Here is a 12,864-nt window from a genome sequence, read left to right as displayed (position 1 = left end):
TGTTTCGGAGAGCCATATTCATTAATTCAGCGACTAAATGCAGTTGATGATTTAAGAGGCACGCTCTAACCCAACAAAATAATGGATTTTAAAGTGGTTGACATTTTAGAAAAGGACTATTCTGAAGAGCATGACAAAAGCTCATGGCACATATTGTGTGGTGACCGGGCTCCCACTAGATTAAGTCACCAAAGACGGCATTGATGGGGCACGTGTCCAGAATTCACAGTTTCATCATCATTTGAAACAAGCAACTCACTGGACACTCCTGGACCCCTGCCTTTACCAGGGCGGGATGATTCATCGCCACTCGAAGCACTTGGACTCAGAAGAGAGGGTTGTCACATTTATCGAGGGCCAAAATTGTACTTGCAGATTCATGACCAAAGCAGAGGTCTCCGCAGGCAAAGACACAACTTTTTCTCTCCTTTTCTCATTGACACTTGAGTTTGCTCTTATATCTCCACACGAGACAGCAGCTGCACACTGGTGAAAAGCAGTCGTATTAATTGCCTTTTGTAATGCGTAATTGCCACATTTTCAATAGTAATTATATCGTCTTTGGAGTGCTGGTTTTGGTGGCTATTGTATTTGAACAGGCCTCATACCTCATCCAAAGTAACAATGTCTCAATTTTACATTCCACAATATTTTGGGCTGAGTGACGGTTTAGACTTTAGACCTATAATTGCATTACTTTGCTATTAAGACGTTTTATAAATCGACCATGCAAATTAAAAGTATGAAAGTCATGCCACACGAATTGGGGCAACTGCTTCATGCTATTGCTTTTCTTCTGATTTTAGCCAAAAACGCGACTGTCCTACACGCCTACTATGATAGTGTTTTTGAGAGTTTACTTTGTCTCTCCAGCTCGTCTTGCCATGGCCTGAAGGTATAATACACAAGAGCTTCAGGCTATTATAGCGGACTGACAGTTCGAGGTCAGGGCCCATCGGTCTGAAAAGGGGGAGACTTTCCCAAAACTGCAGTTAGCTTCATTGTCAATCGGTTTTAATGGGCCGGTGGTCTTTCACTTTCACACCTGCGAGGGGTAAAATCTAATTCGATTAATAGGAACTTCAATATATATTCATTAGGTGGCTTTCGCTCAATAATATATGATCACCAGCGGGATGTGAAAAGAGACCATTTATTCCCGGTCTGAATGGGCCTGCGTGGGACCAAAACTTCACCTGCTTCCCCTCTCAATTAGGAATGTATCCCAAACTCCGACTGAAACGAGTTAAATTAACCGTTAGCTAATTTCCTATCGCCCTTCTTACGCAGTCTTTCTATTTCAGCATGCCCCCTCAATTTACCATAAGTTGAAAGGTTCAACTAGTGCTTAATGAAACAGTGACTAAATCGTTCTCTCGCGCTCAGAGGAACCCTGTAGCTGTCTCTTCAAAGGCCGCAGAGTCTGCAGCCGTCGGGGGTCCACTGCTAAATGCGAGTCCCAAGACAGGACAATCTAACCTGTCAAAGCCTTTGCCCAGTTCTATATATCCTTGTTCTGTGGTTTCGAAGGAATTGCAGCATAATCAGCCAACGTGGGACTGAAACTGCAATTAAACTCATTTTGGACAAGCAAAATCTCTTCAAAAGCGAACATAACATGGATGATCGAGGCTATTACCCCGGTTTAGCTCTGGGCTTAATCCGATAGGGCTTTGTGGGCAGGATACATTATGGGCCTAGTACTTCATATAGCCTCTAAATCAAGTCCAGGTATCAATAATAACGTCATAACAATGAGGGTGTTAATAAAAAAGAACAATACTACTACTAATAATAATAATATCATCATCATTATAATAACTAATGAAGGCTACTTAACACAAATGGAAATATAAAAAATGATTAGGCTCTATTTCATTTCAGAACACCATTTTTTTTATTCGAGTCTTTTATTCGAGTCTGAGTTTAAATATGGTCAGTATAGGTTAGGGCTACATGTTCGTCTCTAATGCTATAATGTGTTAGAACTTTGAATAATTACCCATTTTGGCTATTGTCAGGCTATACGAATATATTAACATGTAAATACTGTTTTTTAAATGCACCAGAGAATAAATTGGCAATAATTCAACTGAAACTCAGATCTAATATAATAATCTAAAACTGACCCCTAAAGTTATGCTTGTAGCCATTAGGGATACCATAGGAACCATAGGCCACAGCTTTTATATTCGGACTGTTTTTCTTTTCTGCTTATGATTGGGGGGAAAGTGTGTGTGTGTGTGTGTGTGTGTGTGTGTGTGTGTGTGTGTGTGTGTGTGTGTGTGTGTGTGTGTGTGTGTGTGTGTGTGTGTGTGTGTGTGTGTGTGTGTGTGTGTGTGTGTGTGTGTGTGTGAGAGAGAGAGAGAGTCAGAGAGTTGTTAAGTATAGACAACATCAACTTAACTCTTTAATTAAGTGCCAGTATAGTTCATTAACAGGTAATGCACTCCTTGATGACATCTTTTATCAACCTGTTACCTAATCAGAGAGGGACTCAATATAACATGTAACATGGTTAACCCGAGCAGGGCACTGCCAAAACCAGCTCTAAGAACAGACAGAAAATGTCAAGATTTATAAAACTATCAATCTATTCTTGATCATCTTAAAAAGAGTACAGTACATGCATTTGGCTGTAAATGACGGTGAACGTGAATGTAAATTTAATACTGTTTATATTAGTGTCTCTGATCACCTGCATATGATGACATTAATGTGTCCCTTGAAATGGTCTCATGAGAAAATTCGTGCAATTATTATATTAAATTGACTATTTACTCAAAATACAGACTCAACGTTGATCTTGACAATTATATCATTCAAACACAAAAGCTCAAACAATAGCCTTTAAGGGCCGAATCAAAGATACACCTGCCAAACGGTCAAAAAACATAGCACAACCATTTGTCTGAGATACAACTCACCAAAGTTTTATTAAAATAAATACAAATATACATATTATTTACATAATAGTCTACTAAGCACATACAAATTCACGTGGATAAATCAGATGTGAAACAGAATAGATCAACGGCTGTCATAGCCACATCGGATAAATATGATATTTATCTAATCACATGGAAGAGGAAAGATACCAAGCATTGTATGACAACTACTGAGGATGTACAACTTTGACGTTGGTTGAACCCTGAATGATTTAACATTACATTTATGTTTCTAAATGTTTTAACAAATAAAACATGTATTCACAATTTTTTCATATTGGACAGTTAACATAAAACGAATGACAAATAGGCCTACACGATTTAACCAGAGGGAACCAAAGTTATTCCCAATAGTTCTTCTCAGACTGCAAGTAGCATATCATGGCCATGAGGTCGTCTGGTATTGCTGAATCCGTGTTGAACAAGGGTAGACTATGCCAGTAGTGTAATGGAAGTATGTATAGTGTGAGATGGCCTCAGATTGGGGAGATCTCTTTCTCCTCTGACGCTGATGCAGGGGATAAAGATTCCTCGTCCTCAGACCTCGGGTAGTCCGTGTGACCACTTGCGCACTTGCAACCGCTGTGCGCGCTCCTCTGTGTGCCCTTGCCCTCCTTCTTGTGTTTCACCCTCCGGTTCTGGAACCAGATTTTCACCTGCTTCTCCGAGAGGTTTAGATACGTCGCAATTTCGATTCTTCTGAGCCGGGATAGATACATGTTGGAGGAGAACTCTCTCTCCAGTTCCAATAGTTGCGTGCTGGTGAAAGCCGTACGCATCCTTTTGCCATTCTGGATGTGATTGCTCTCAGAGGCGGCTGATGGAGACAGCACAACGATTTAGCCATATCATTGTTCTATTCACAGTTCTAACAGTGCACTACATACTTTATGCAATAAATGGCATTGGTTGTACTGTGTGTAATTGCGCGTAATTGGATAGACTAATACGAAATGTGTGTTTCGTTATTTCGTAGTTGTTATTTCGTACTAGTCTATTCAATTACGCATAATATATGTGGTGCAATTAAGATATGTTGCTCTAATTTCAAAGGTTGAATTGACAGGTTGTTACATTGCGTTGAATTGCAGATATGCAGATATGCACAACATATTCTTACCTATGGAGAGACAGTGGTACCTCCTGGGGTCAGTGACGCTGTACGTAGGCGTGCAGACAGGTGCGTGTCCCAGCGCCGGAGACTGTTGGTGGTGTGATATCCTCTGACAATATTGGGGCTCCGCTCCCGGGAACTGACTCTTCAGCATCGAAATGCCGCCGCGGGGAGAGTGGAGATGGGACGTGACGCAAACCGGGCAGACGCAGAAAGTTCCAGTCTTCCTGGATGGGCACACCGGCGCGTTGACCGTCATCATGGTGGGCGAATGCATGTTGATGGGTATGAAGAAGTCTTGTCCGGGATGCTCGTTTAGAGGTGCGGGTCGCACGGTGTCCTTAATAATCAAAGAGTCGACATAAAAGGATCTAGACATGGCTGCAGAACGATAAGCGATCAGTCAGTATTGGTGCTTGCACAAGATGTTGACTGTTTCTCTTCTGAAGCCCTCAGGATCTCGGAAGGTCCTTATGTTTGATGGTTAAACAAAAGGGACCCCGGAGAGGGCTGGCCCTAGCGTCACCCACGTGCGCAGCCGGCTCCAAGGGCTTCAGTATGCTGCAAGTGGCTCAAACCACGTGATTTCTCAGAGACCTTCCAATCAAAATCTCCATATTCGCTCGTTTTACCCCCAATATAGTGAAAAGTCGTGTTAATTACAAGTCACTCAAAAAAAACATAATATGAGTAGTTAACAAAGTTTATCTATAGCATCATCAGCTGCCTGAGACAATAGTGTCCACATCTCAAGCAATATGTTGTTTCTGTGCCGTAATGTAATTTGATGAAGAAAATTATATTTCAAACATAAAAATCCATATTTTATCTAAACAACAATCCGATTTTAAATTAATTTCAACGGTTTCATTGATTAAGGAATAGCAACAGAACAAACAGCCTAAATTCGTCGGGCGATGGAGTCTCCAAGGTATCGAAGTGTTCGATAGGGATTCTGGCCCACGTTGACTCCAATGCTTCCCACAGTTGTGTCAAGTTGGCTGGATGTCCTTTGGGTGGTGGACCATTGTTGATACACATGGAAAACTGTTAAGAGTGAAAAACTCAGCAGCATTGCCGTTCTTGACACAAACCAGTGCGCCTGGCACCTACTACCATACTTCCTTAAAAGACACTTAAACCTTTTGTCTTGCCCATTCATCTTCTGAATGTCACACGAACACAATCCATGTCTCAATTGTCTCAAGGCTTAAAAAAATCCTTCTTTAACCGGTCTACTCTCCTTCATCTACATTGATTGAAATGGATTTAACAAGTGACACCAATAAGGGATCATAAAGCTTTCACCTGGATTCACCTGGTCAGTCGTGGGAAGAGCAGGTGTCCTTAATGTTTTGTACAGTCAGTGTATATGGTCAATTCAGAGGTAACATTGATGTGTCCCAAAAATTGTCTGTGCACCTGTTCATGATCGATTCAAATGTGAACTTTGACCGATAGGCTACATATATTCATATAACAGTAGATCAACAGTAATTGATCACAAACATCTGCAATAGCCTATTGGAGTTGAAAAGCCCCATGCCCCCAACCTCTAATATCATATCAATTCATCTCCAGCCTCTGAATATACTGTAGCTCTCAGCAAACTCACATACAACACACACGCATTATCTACAATGTGAGCAGTTGCCTTGGGTAGCCTATGGGTGATGATTCCAGTACTGTTTGTTACCAGACTTAATCGCCCATAACACTGTTGGCCTAAAAAATGAGCTCTCTATTAGCAGGGATTCAAACCAGCGTAATGCCTCCAGTTGGTTATTCGTTTTGTTCAAATCCATATTAATTAGAAAACTATGCTTAGATAATTACTTTATAATTGACATAATTGTATGGCCCAAGCATTGTACATTGTGACAATGAGAGTCAATCTACTTTTCTGTGTGAGAGTTTATTTGTGGAAATGCGATTTGAATTGTAAATCTCGTGACTACCTGGACTAAATATAATTGCAGTATAATCATACCCTGGATGCGTCCATTTGGTAAAGATTTCAGGTCCAGCAATTAAATAATTATGAATGCCTCTGTCTGGGTTGTGACTATTTGATAGCGATTAGAATTAAATTAGAAAGTGTTCATTACGCTGGGTTTCTGCCGGGTAAACAGGCAGCTATTTCAGAAATGCATTAATCCCTTATCTTGTGACAATAATTAGCGAGTTTGATCTCCAGGCGGGTCACCAGTGGGTTTACCTTCTACTTTCATCTGCGGAATAACGCCTCGAACCTCCAGACAGAGCGCATGGAAGCGAGCGGCGTGCGCGGTTTCCGAAGTTTAATTGTGCAAACACTACAAGCGTAAACATCCATTCAGACTCTTGAGCAAAGGACAAGTACGCATACAAGAGTTCAGTTTAAGGATTGCAATATTGAGGTAAAACTGGACTATAAACCGCACTACGTTGTCTATACATTTTCCAATGAAACTAGGCCCATATATCCAATATCATACAATTATATTTTTGTGGAGTTTACAACTGTTTGCTCTATGGGTAAATTAGCCGTATAAGAGAGGGGAACATGGTAAATTCGTTGTCTGTTTTTCTGCTTAATTTGGGGAAGCAACCAGTGGGTGACCAGTGCTCATACGATTTTAATTGGCATCTTTAAACGAATTAGAATATGACTTAATACAGGTATACATTACAGAAAACAATCACGTCTGTCACGCAGACTGTAATTGCTATAATAAAGTTAACACGGTGTATGACATGAGAAGCGCAATGGGTTGTTATGGTACGGAGAACAGTGAACAGTTTCCAGAGAGAGAGAGAGAGAGAGAGAGAGAGAGAGAGAGAGATAGAGAGAGAGAACAAACCAGGCGGAATGATGTGTGGCGCGCGCCCTCATCACACTATCCTAGCTCCAATATTATTTTTCCATAATTCTGCACGATAAAATTTCATTGTCTATTAAGTAATCCCACAAATGAGATCCTTTATGAGGCTATAATGAGCTCTAATTGCCACGACCAGTCGAGCCACGTGGAAGGGTTTAGCAGGCATTAAGCCGTCGGGTACAAAGCACAGGCTGTTACCTAGCCATTACTTTCATAATTCAAGAAGAAAATTAGTCCATTTAAGGTAAAAATCCTTTGATTCTTTTTATTCTGCTTGGGGTGACAGGACTACAGCTTTGTCCGCTTCAGTTAAAAAGCGGCTGCAGCAAATGGGACCGTTACCAAATTACCCCCTTAAAAACGAAACGTCTGAGTTTGAAAGAATGTCAGAAATCCATAAAGCTCAGAGGGCCCCACTGCAATGAGTTCCCTCTCCCATGTTGTGTGCAAACGATATAATCATTCAGCAGTTACTCCATTCAGCCCTATTCAAGTCATGTTGATGTGGCAATTAATCATGTGCCCATTAATTATAATGAAGATCAAATTAGTAATAAATCACACTTTAGGAATTAATGCACACTGCTTAGTCCTCCACATATTAGCTGTTGATATTTTCCTTGTTAGTGGGAAGATAAACCAGGCCTTTGCTTGTTTGTGATCAACACACTGTTAGGCTGTTCGTTATTAGGGATACCATAAGAACCATATGCCACGGGTTTCTATTCTGACAATAATGTTCTTATCTTATGGTGGGGTGGGGTGGACACACTGCTTTGAGTTTCTCAGAAACAAAAACACATAAACGTGTTAATGTGCTTTGCTGAGGCAGCCCCCTCTCATTCACAGTCCATATTATACCGTGAAGAAGTCCATTAATGTTTTGTTGAACAAGCGTCATTAACTTGTTGTATCAACGCCTTTTTACAAAAGTTGCATTGTTGCACAGGGCCGGCTTGCGGCCCATCTTGGCCAATACAGTGGGTGATTTCCTCCTTTATTAGTAACCAGGCAACAGATCCTGAATACCAAAACTGAATAGAAACACTCGGGTTCTCAATATAGTTTTCAATGGTGATGGAAAAATGAACAATGATCCTGCAGACAACATAATGCTACGCAGTGACTTTTCATTTACAATTATCTCGTTCATGTGAATAGCAGCTGCAGTGGCTACTCTCCATCTCATGGGTTTCAGTGAAAAGAGAGAGTGAGAGAAAGAGCCAGTAGGAGAAGTTGAATAGGATTCTGCAGGAGTCATGGTCCCACTCAGTGTGGAATCTAATTTATATCTCAATTAATAATTTGATCTCTATACAAAAATGAGTTAGAAATAAAAACGTTTTCTTTAAGTGCATCAAACCATCCATCAGTTCATGCTATGAGAGAGAATTTGGGATATTTCTGTGCACAGAACATCAGATAATTGTTAAATGTGGAACTAAACCCTGAATAACAATTTTACATCTGCATTGCTTGCTGTTTGGCGTTTTAGGCTGTGTTTCTGTACAGCACTTAGTGACATAGGCTGATGTAGAAAGCGCTTTATGAATACATTTGATTGAAAAACAAAATAAGGGTTTTGCTCCTCATTCAGAATTGTTAAACCTGGAACTGAGCAGGCCTACTCTGGCAAACCATTTCTAATAGGCGATTTAAGGCTTTATTCACTGTTTTACCCTACGTTTAAATAGAAAACACCATTCCAGGCAATCCTCCTCAGGACAGTGACACCCACAACACTGGGTGAGCCTTGTGAACCAAGCCACTTACAGGCCCTCATTGTCGACCGAAGAGATGCGCTTGGCTCCCACTAATTAAAGCAACGTTTCTAGCTCTCGCCGAGCTGCTTAGCCGAGACACTCGAGACTGAAGTGTGTCCGTCAGGCAAGAAGTGTCTGGACGTCCACACAAACAAACACAGAAATATGTCTGCGTTTCAATACCATGCTCAATTAAGGAGAGTCTAGAAAACGAGATAAATACCAACCGATGGTTGCCTCCTCTCTTCCCCTTATTAGGGCCCAGTCCCCCTCTCTGCCTTGTCTCTTCCTTCTAAAAGACTAAGCAAATAGTCATTACTGAGCCAAAACGAACTACAGAAAATAAAATAGCCCTTATAGCAATCTCCTCTTGCTTGAGTTGCTAAAGAAAAGACCTGAATATTCACCCTCATTTTGATCAGAAGATATTTCAGACGTTGCCCTGTGATGCATCTCTGTTCTGTCATCACTGTTGCTGTTAATGGTTATTGTTGTCTGCCTTTGGGAACTTATTATTGGGGACATGCACTCGCTTACTGGTCACTCTGGACATCAAGACCCTGTTTTTTAATGGGTGGTCTTTTACCATAACAGCAACATTGTTGAAGCCTGCCTCTGTACACCATACACCAAACATTTCATTTTTAAATCGTGGTCTCCCCTATTTCCCGCCACCAAAACACACAATCACAGAATATGCACAATTTGTGTAATAGAGACAAACTTTGTCTTTCCATCATGGAGAGCAAAAATAATAGTGGAACAATCAATGTATAGCAGTGATGATCAGTTTTAATTTTCTCTATTATTTATAGTTATGACAATTTCTTGGCCTATATGGTATTATTGATGCTCGGCATGCTCGGAGTATTCTACAGTGGGTTGTTCACAAGTTCAACATAGATGCATATCTGAATTTCATCCTTACAGGTTCTCAGCCATTCACCCTCTTGTCAAGCACCTGCCCCACAACAAGAGGATGATTCTGACTTCCTGCTTGGCTTTGAACCAGGAAATGTATCCCAGAGTGAGTGAAGGCTCTCCTATCCATCTAGTTACCCCACCCATCTATCCCAGAACATAAAAGAGGTGATATTGTAACCGTTTTCTGCTTCTGAAAGGGGAAATCCCTAGGATTGAGCTTGTGTGCTGGAGCGGAAGCAGTCTGGAATGTGTGGCTAGGCCATGTCTTTTGTCACCAGGCCTCGGCTGAATAGGCATGGGGTACAATCTGCTCCTGTGGGCTCAGGAAAAGCCTATAGCCAGCTGATGGAAGCCTTCACTCTTACACCTTTTATAGCATCCTACACCTGTCAATCATTTAGTCCTGTCATATACAAAGGTTTCCTTAATTATCAGTCAGTTGTTATGCTGGGGGATTGTACAAATAAAAAGACAAAGGATTAGCACAAAATGATTGATGATAATATGTCAAATCTTCTAGATATTTCAATGTGTGGCCCGTGCACTGTCAGCTAAATACAGATTTTCATCGCATATCGCAGTGAATAGAACGCCCATTACTGGGATTTAGAGGATGTTTTAAAGGGCAGGCGAATGCTCTGGTGATTCAGGCTCTTGTGATGTTTAGCAAATTGACACAATAGGCTTTGATGAGGAGGAAGTTTTATTTCTTTCTAAATAAATAATTTATCTTTCTGATTTATTTTTCTTTCAGTGCAGTTTCCCATCCTCAGACGAACTATTGATTGGATAACATGTCAGCCTCATCCAGAGAAGTGTTTGTCGTTATGCTGATGTTCATCATTGCCAGTTAGTGTCCGCTACCATGTCCCTTCAACCACATCCCAGGCCTTCACACAGGCAGGCAACACAACTATATCTGAGGCAAATGAGAGGAGAGGCCAAACATCCCTAGTCTCCTAACGACCCTTCACCCATCTGGATGGGCAAAGTCACACATCTCTTCATTGAGATTGTGCCTGCATTTTTCCACCTATTATCCACTGTATTATTCTAATGCGACACTTAGCAAGATGTGCTGAGCAGAATAGGAGGAAGAGAGGGGGGTTAGCGGTCAAGATCCAGCCCCACACTGGGCCTATGCCATACTGTACTCATTTAAACAATTGAGTGCATCAATTTGTTTTTTTGTCTGTATCTTTCTTAAAGCTATTGCCACTTCACTGCTCGTTTGTATTCATTTCACAGAGCTGCTAGCACAATCAGACATAATTGAAATGGCCTTTGTTTTATAAAACAAAGCTCAGTTCTTCTGTTACATCTAGAAAGTGCTTTTTCGCCATGTAGAATTTAGAGGGAAATTATTCTCTCTCTATTTGTAAGAGATGACTATCAGCCAAGCTCAGCTCCAATGATGCATTTACATCTGTTTGCATATTTAAAAAAATTAATTTTATGGCCCAATGTGAGGTCTAAAAGATACAGTACTCTCTGCTTTTAAGATAAAGTGATATTTAACAGCTGATAGTTGCCAAAAAACTGCTTGATTAGAATCCTTCCTATGTCATAATACTTTGCTTATACGAATTAAGCAAACAGTTATTAGAATCAAATTGCTACAGATGTAGGATCTTAATTTGAGCCAGTTTGCTACAGCAACAAGAAATGTAAATTATTATGTGGATTATAATTAATAGGCATTTTTTTGTAGGAGTTGATACATTTTTCGTTAGGGTAAATCAAGTCTGACGTTTGAAGTGGGAATTGCAAACTTTAGAAGCCTTTTAAAACCTTGAATACACTACAAGTTTGCATTTCCTGCCGTGTAGGATCAAATTAAGATCCTACATCTGTATCAACTTTTTTATTAGAGGATTGGACTGTATTTAGTTTTCAGACCTAAAAATACATGACATTTATTTTGTCCATCATCAGTTAATGTGAATAATATAGTTAATTTACTTGCAGTAAAGCTAATTCCTTAGTTGGTGGATTAAAGAAGTGTGTGTGTGTGTGTGGGGGGGGGGGTGCTTAGTGTGTACGTCATCAGGTCTTATTGTTCCTAAAGTCATCCGAGGTTTTATATGTCTACATGAATTTCAGCTAATACATGCTCTTTGTGTGTTCCCAGGCTCCCCTTTGAATCTTATTTGAGTTCTGTTAAGTAGTCTTTGAGTAAACAGAGTGGTATAGGATAATGTGTGAACACATTGGAAATGTAGTGGATTAGAGTGTTTCAACAGGATATGCTTAATACATTTAGATTATGTCCAATGATAAGAAGCATACTGCGGTCCAGATTATAATTTAAACTAACAAGTCGTAAGGTCCTGATGTTTTCCCCCCACCTCCATTCCCTGAGAATAAAATTACAGTAGGGGAGGGTATTGTAGAAGCGAGTTGGATTGAGTACATCAAGGTTGATGGCATACAAAGTCATAAGTGTTTCAAACCCAGCAGAGCCTATTATACAACAGGCGCTTAATTGTGCGGTAGGTAGATTGGTACATCACATGAACTGGCTGGGTTTCTTTTGCACAGCTGCATCACACTTCCAGCTCTGCGTGCTCTGGAGTGTTTCATTTGGGAGGTGTAATTCTCCGGGGGGAAGAGCTGCTCTCCTTTAGTGGGCTAGCTGGTTCCGACTAGAGGGCCCGTCTCAGCCACTTTCCTGGCTGTGAGTGAGGACAGTAGGTCTACACTCATCTGAGGGCAAGGACAGTTATTCTTTAGTGTTTTAACCCATCATCTATCGTAGTAATAGGGTGAATGTAGGGCAGATACGCTGAAATTATCTCACACTCTATGATACAATTTTAGTAGTCTAATACAATAAAGATATGTGGAAATATTGTAGCATACTTTGCCTGAATTGAATTGCTTTTAATTCTTTATTTAGTTAGGTTTCCCCCAGTTTATCAGTAACAATCCACTTATATAGTGTTCACCACTAGCTGTATCCAGTCGGTGCCAGTATTGAGTGCTCCTATTGTGGGGTTAGTTTCAGTAGACAGGGGCACAGAGCTGAGGTCAGGGACAGGAGGCTGCATCATCTCCCTGCTCTGTGCCAGGCTGATAAATGGAGAGGGGTTTCTAAGCCGCCTGAGCTTTGTGTTTGCACAGAGTGTCAAAACTCCAAGTGTTTGTGTCCATGAAGGAGGTTTGGGGGGGATGACATTTGTATGCAGACTGCATACAGTGCCTATACCCCCCGCACCCCTACACCCGCTCTATGTCCTCTCACCTGCCTG

General features: G+C 40.9%; 1 protein-coding gene across 1 annotated transcript; it reads right to left on the bottom strand.

Moving 5' to 3' along the window:
- Positions 1-2,928: 2,928 nt before the first annotated feature.
- LOC135513014 (GS homeobox 2-like) lies at positions 2,929-4,441 on the bottom strand. Its single transcript, XM_064935640.1, has 2 exons — positions 4,069-4,441; positions 2,929-3,765 (listed from the first exon to the last, which is right to left on the bottom strand). The coding sequence occupies exons 1-2, from the start codon at positions 4,439-4,441 to the stop codon at positions 3,425-3,427; spliced, it is 714 nt and encodes a 237-aa protein (XP_064791712.1). The 3' UTR covers positions 2,929-3,424.
- Between the last annotated feature and the right edge of the window lie 8,423 nt (positions 4,442-12,864).

The sequence above is a fragment of the Oncorhynchus masou genome, chromosome 24 (assembly GCF_036934945.1).
Source record: "Oncorhynchus masou masou isolate Uvic2021 chromosome 24, UVic_Omas_1.1, whole genome shotgun sequence".
NCBI classification, from domain to species: domain Eukaryota; kingdom Metazoa; phylum Chordata; class Actinopteri; order Salmoniformes; family Salmonidae; genus Oncorhynchus; species Oncorhynchus masou.
Note: the sequence above shows the minus strand (reverse complement) of the source record. Positions and strands in the feature narration are given on the sequence as shown.

What these genes read in the sequence shown, in the direction of transcription:
- LOC135513014 (XM_064935640.1), bottom strand. Translation starts at nt 4,441, where the DNA reads ATGTCTAGATCCTTTTATGTCGACTCTTTGATTATTAAGGACACCGTG. An exon ending in GTACCACTGTCTCTCCATAG is followed by an intron (nt 3,766 to 4,068) that starts GTAAGAATATGT and finishes TGTCTCCATCAG; the next exon opens with CCGCCTCTGAGAGCAATCAC.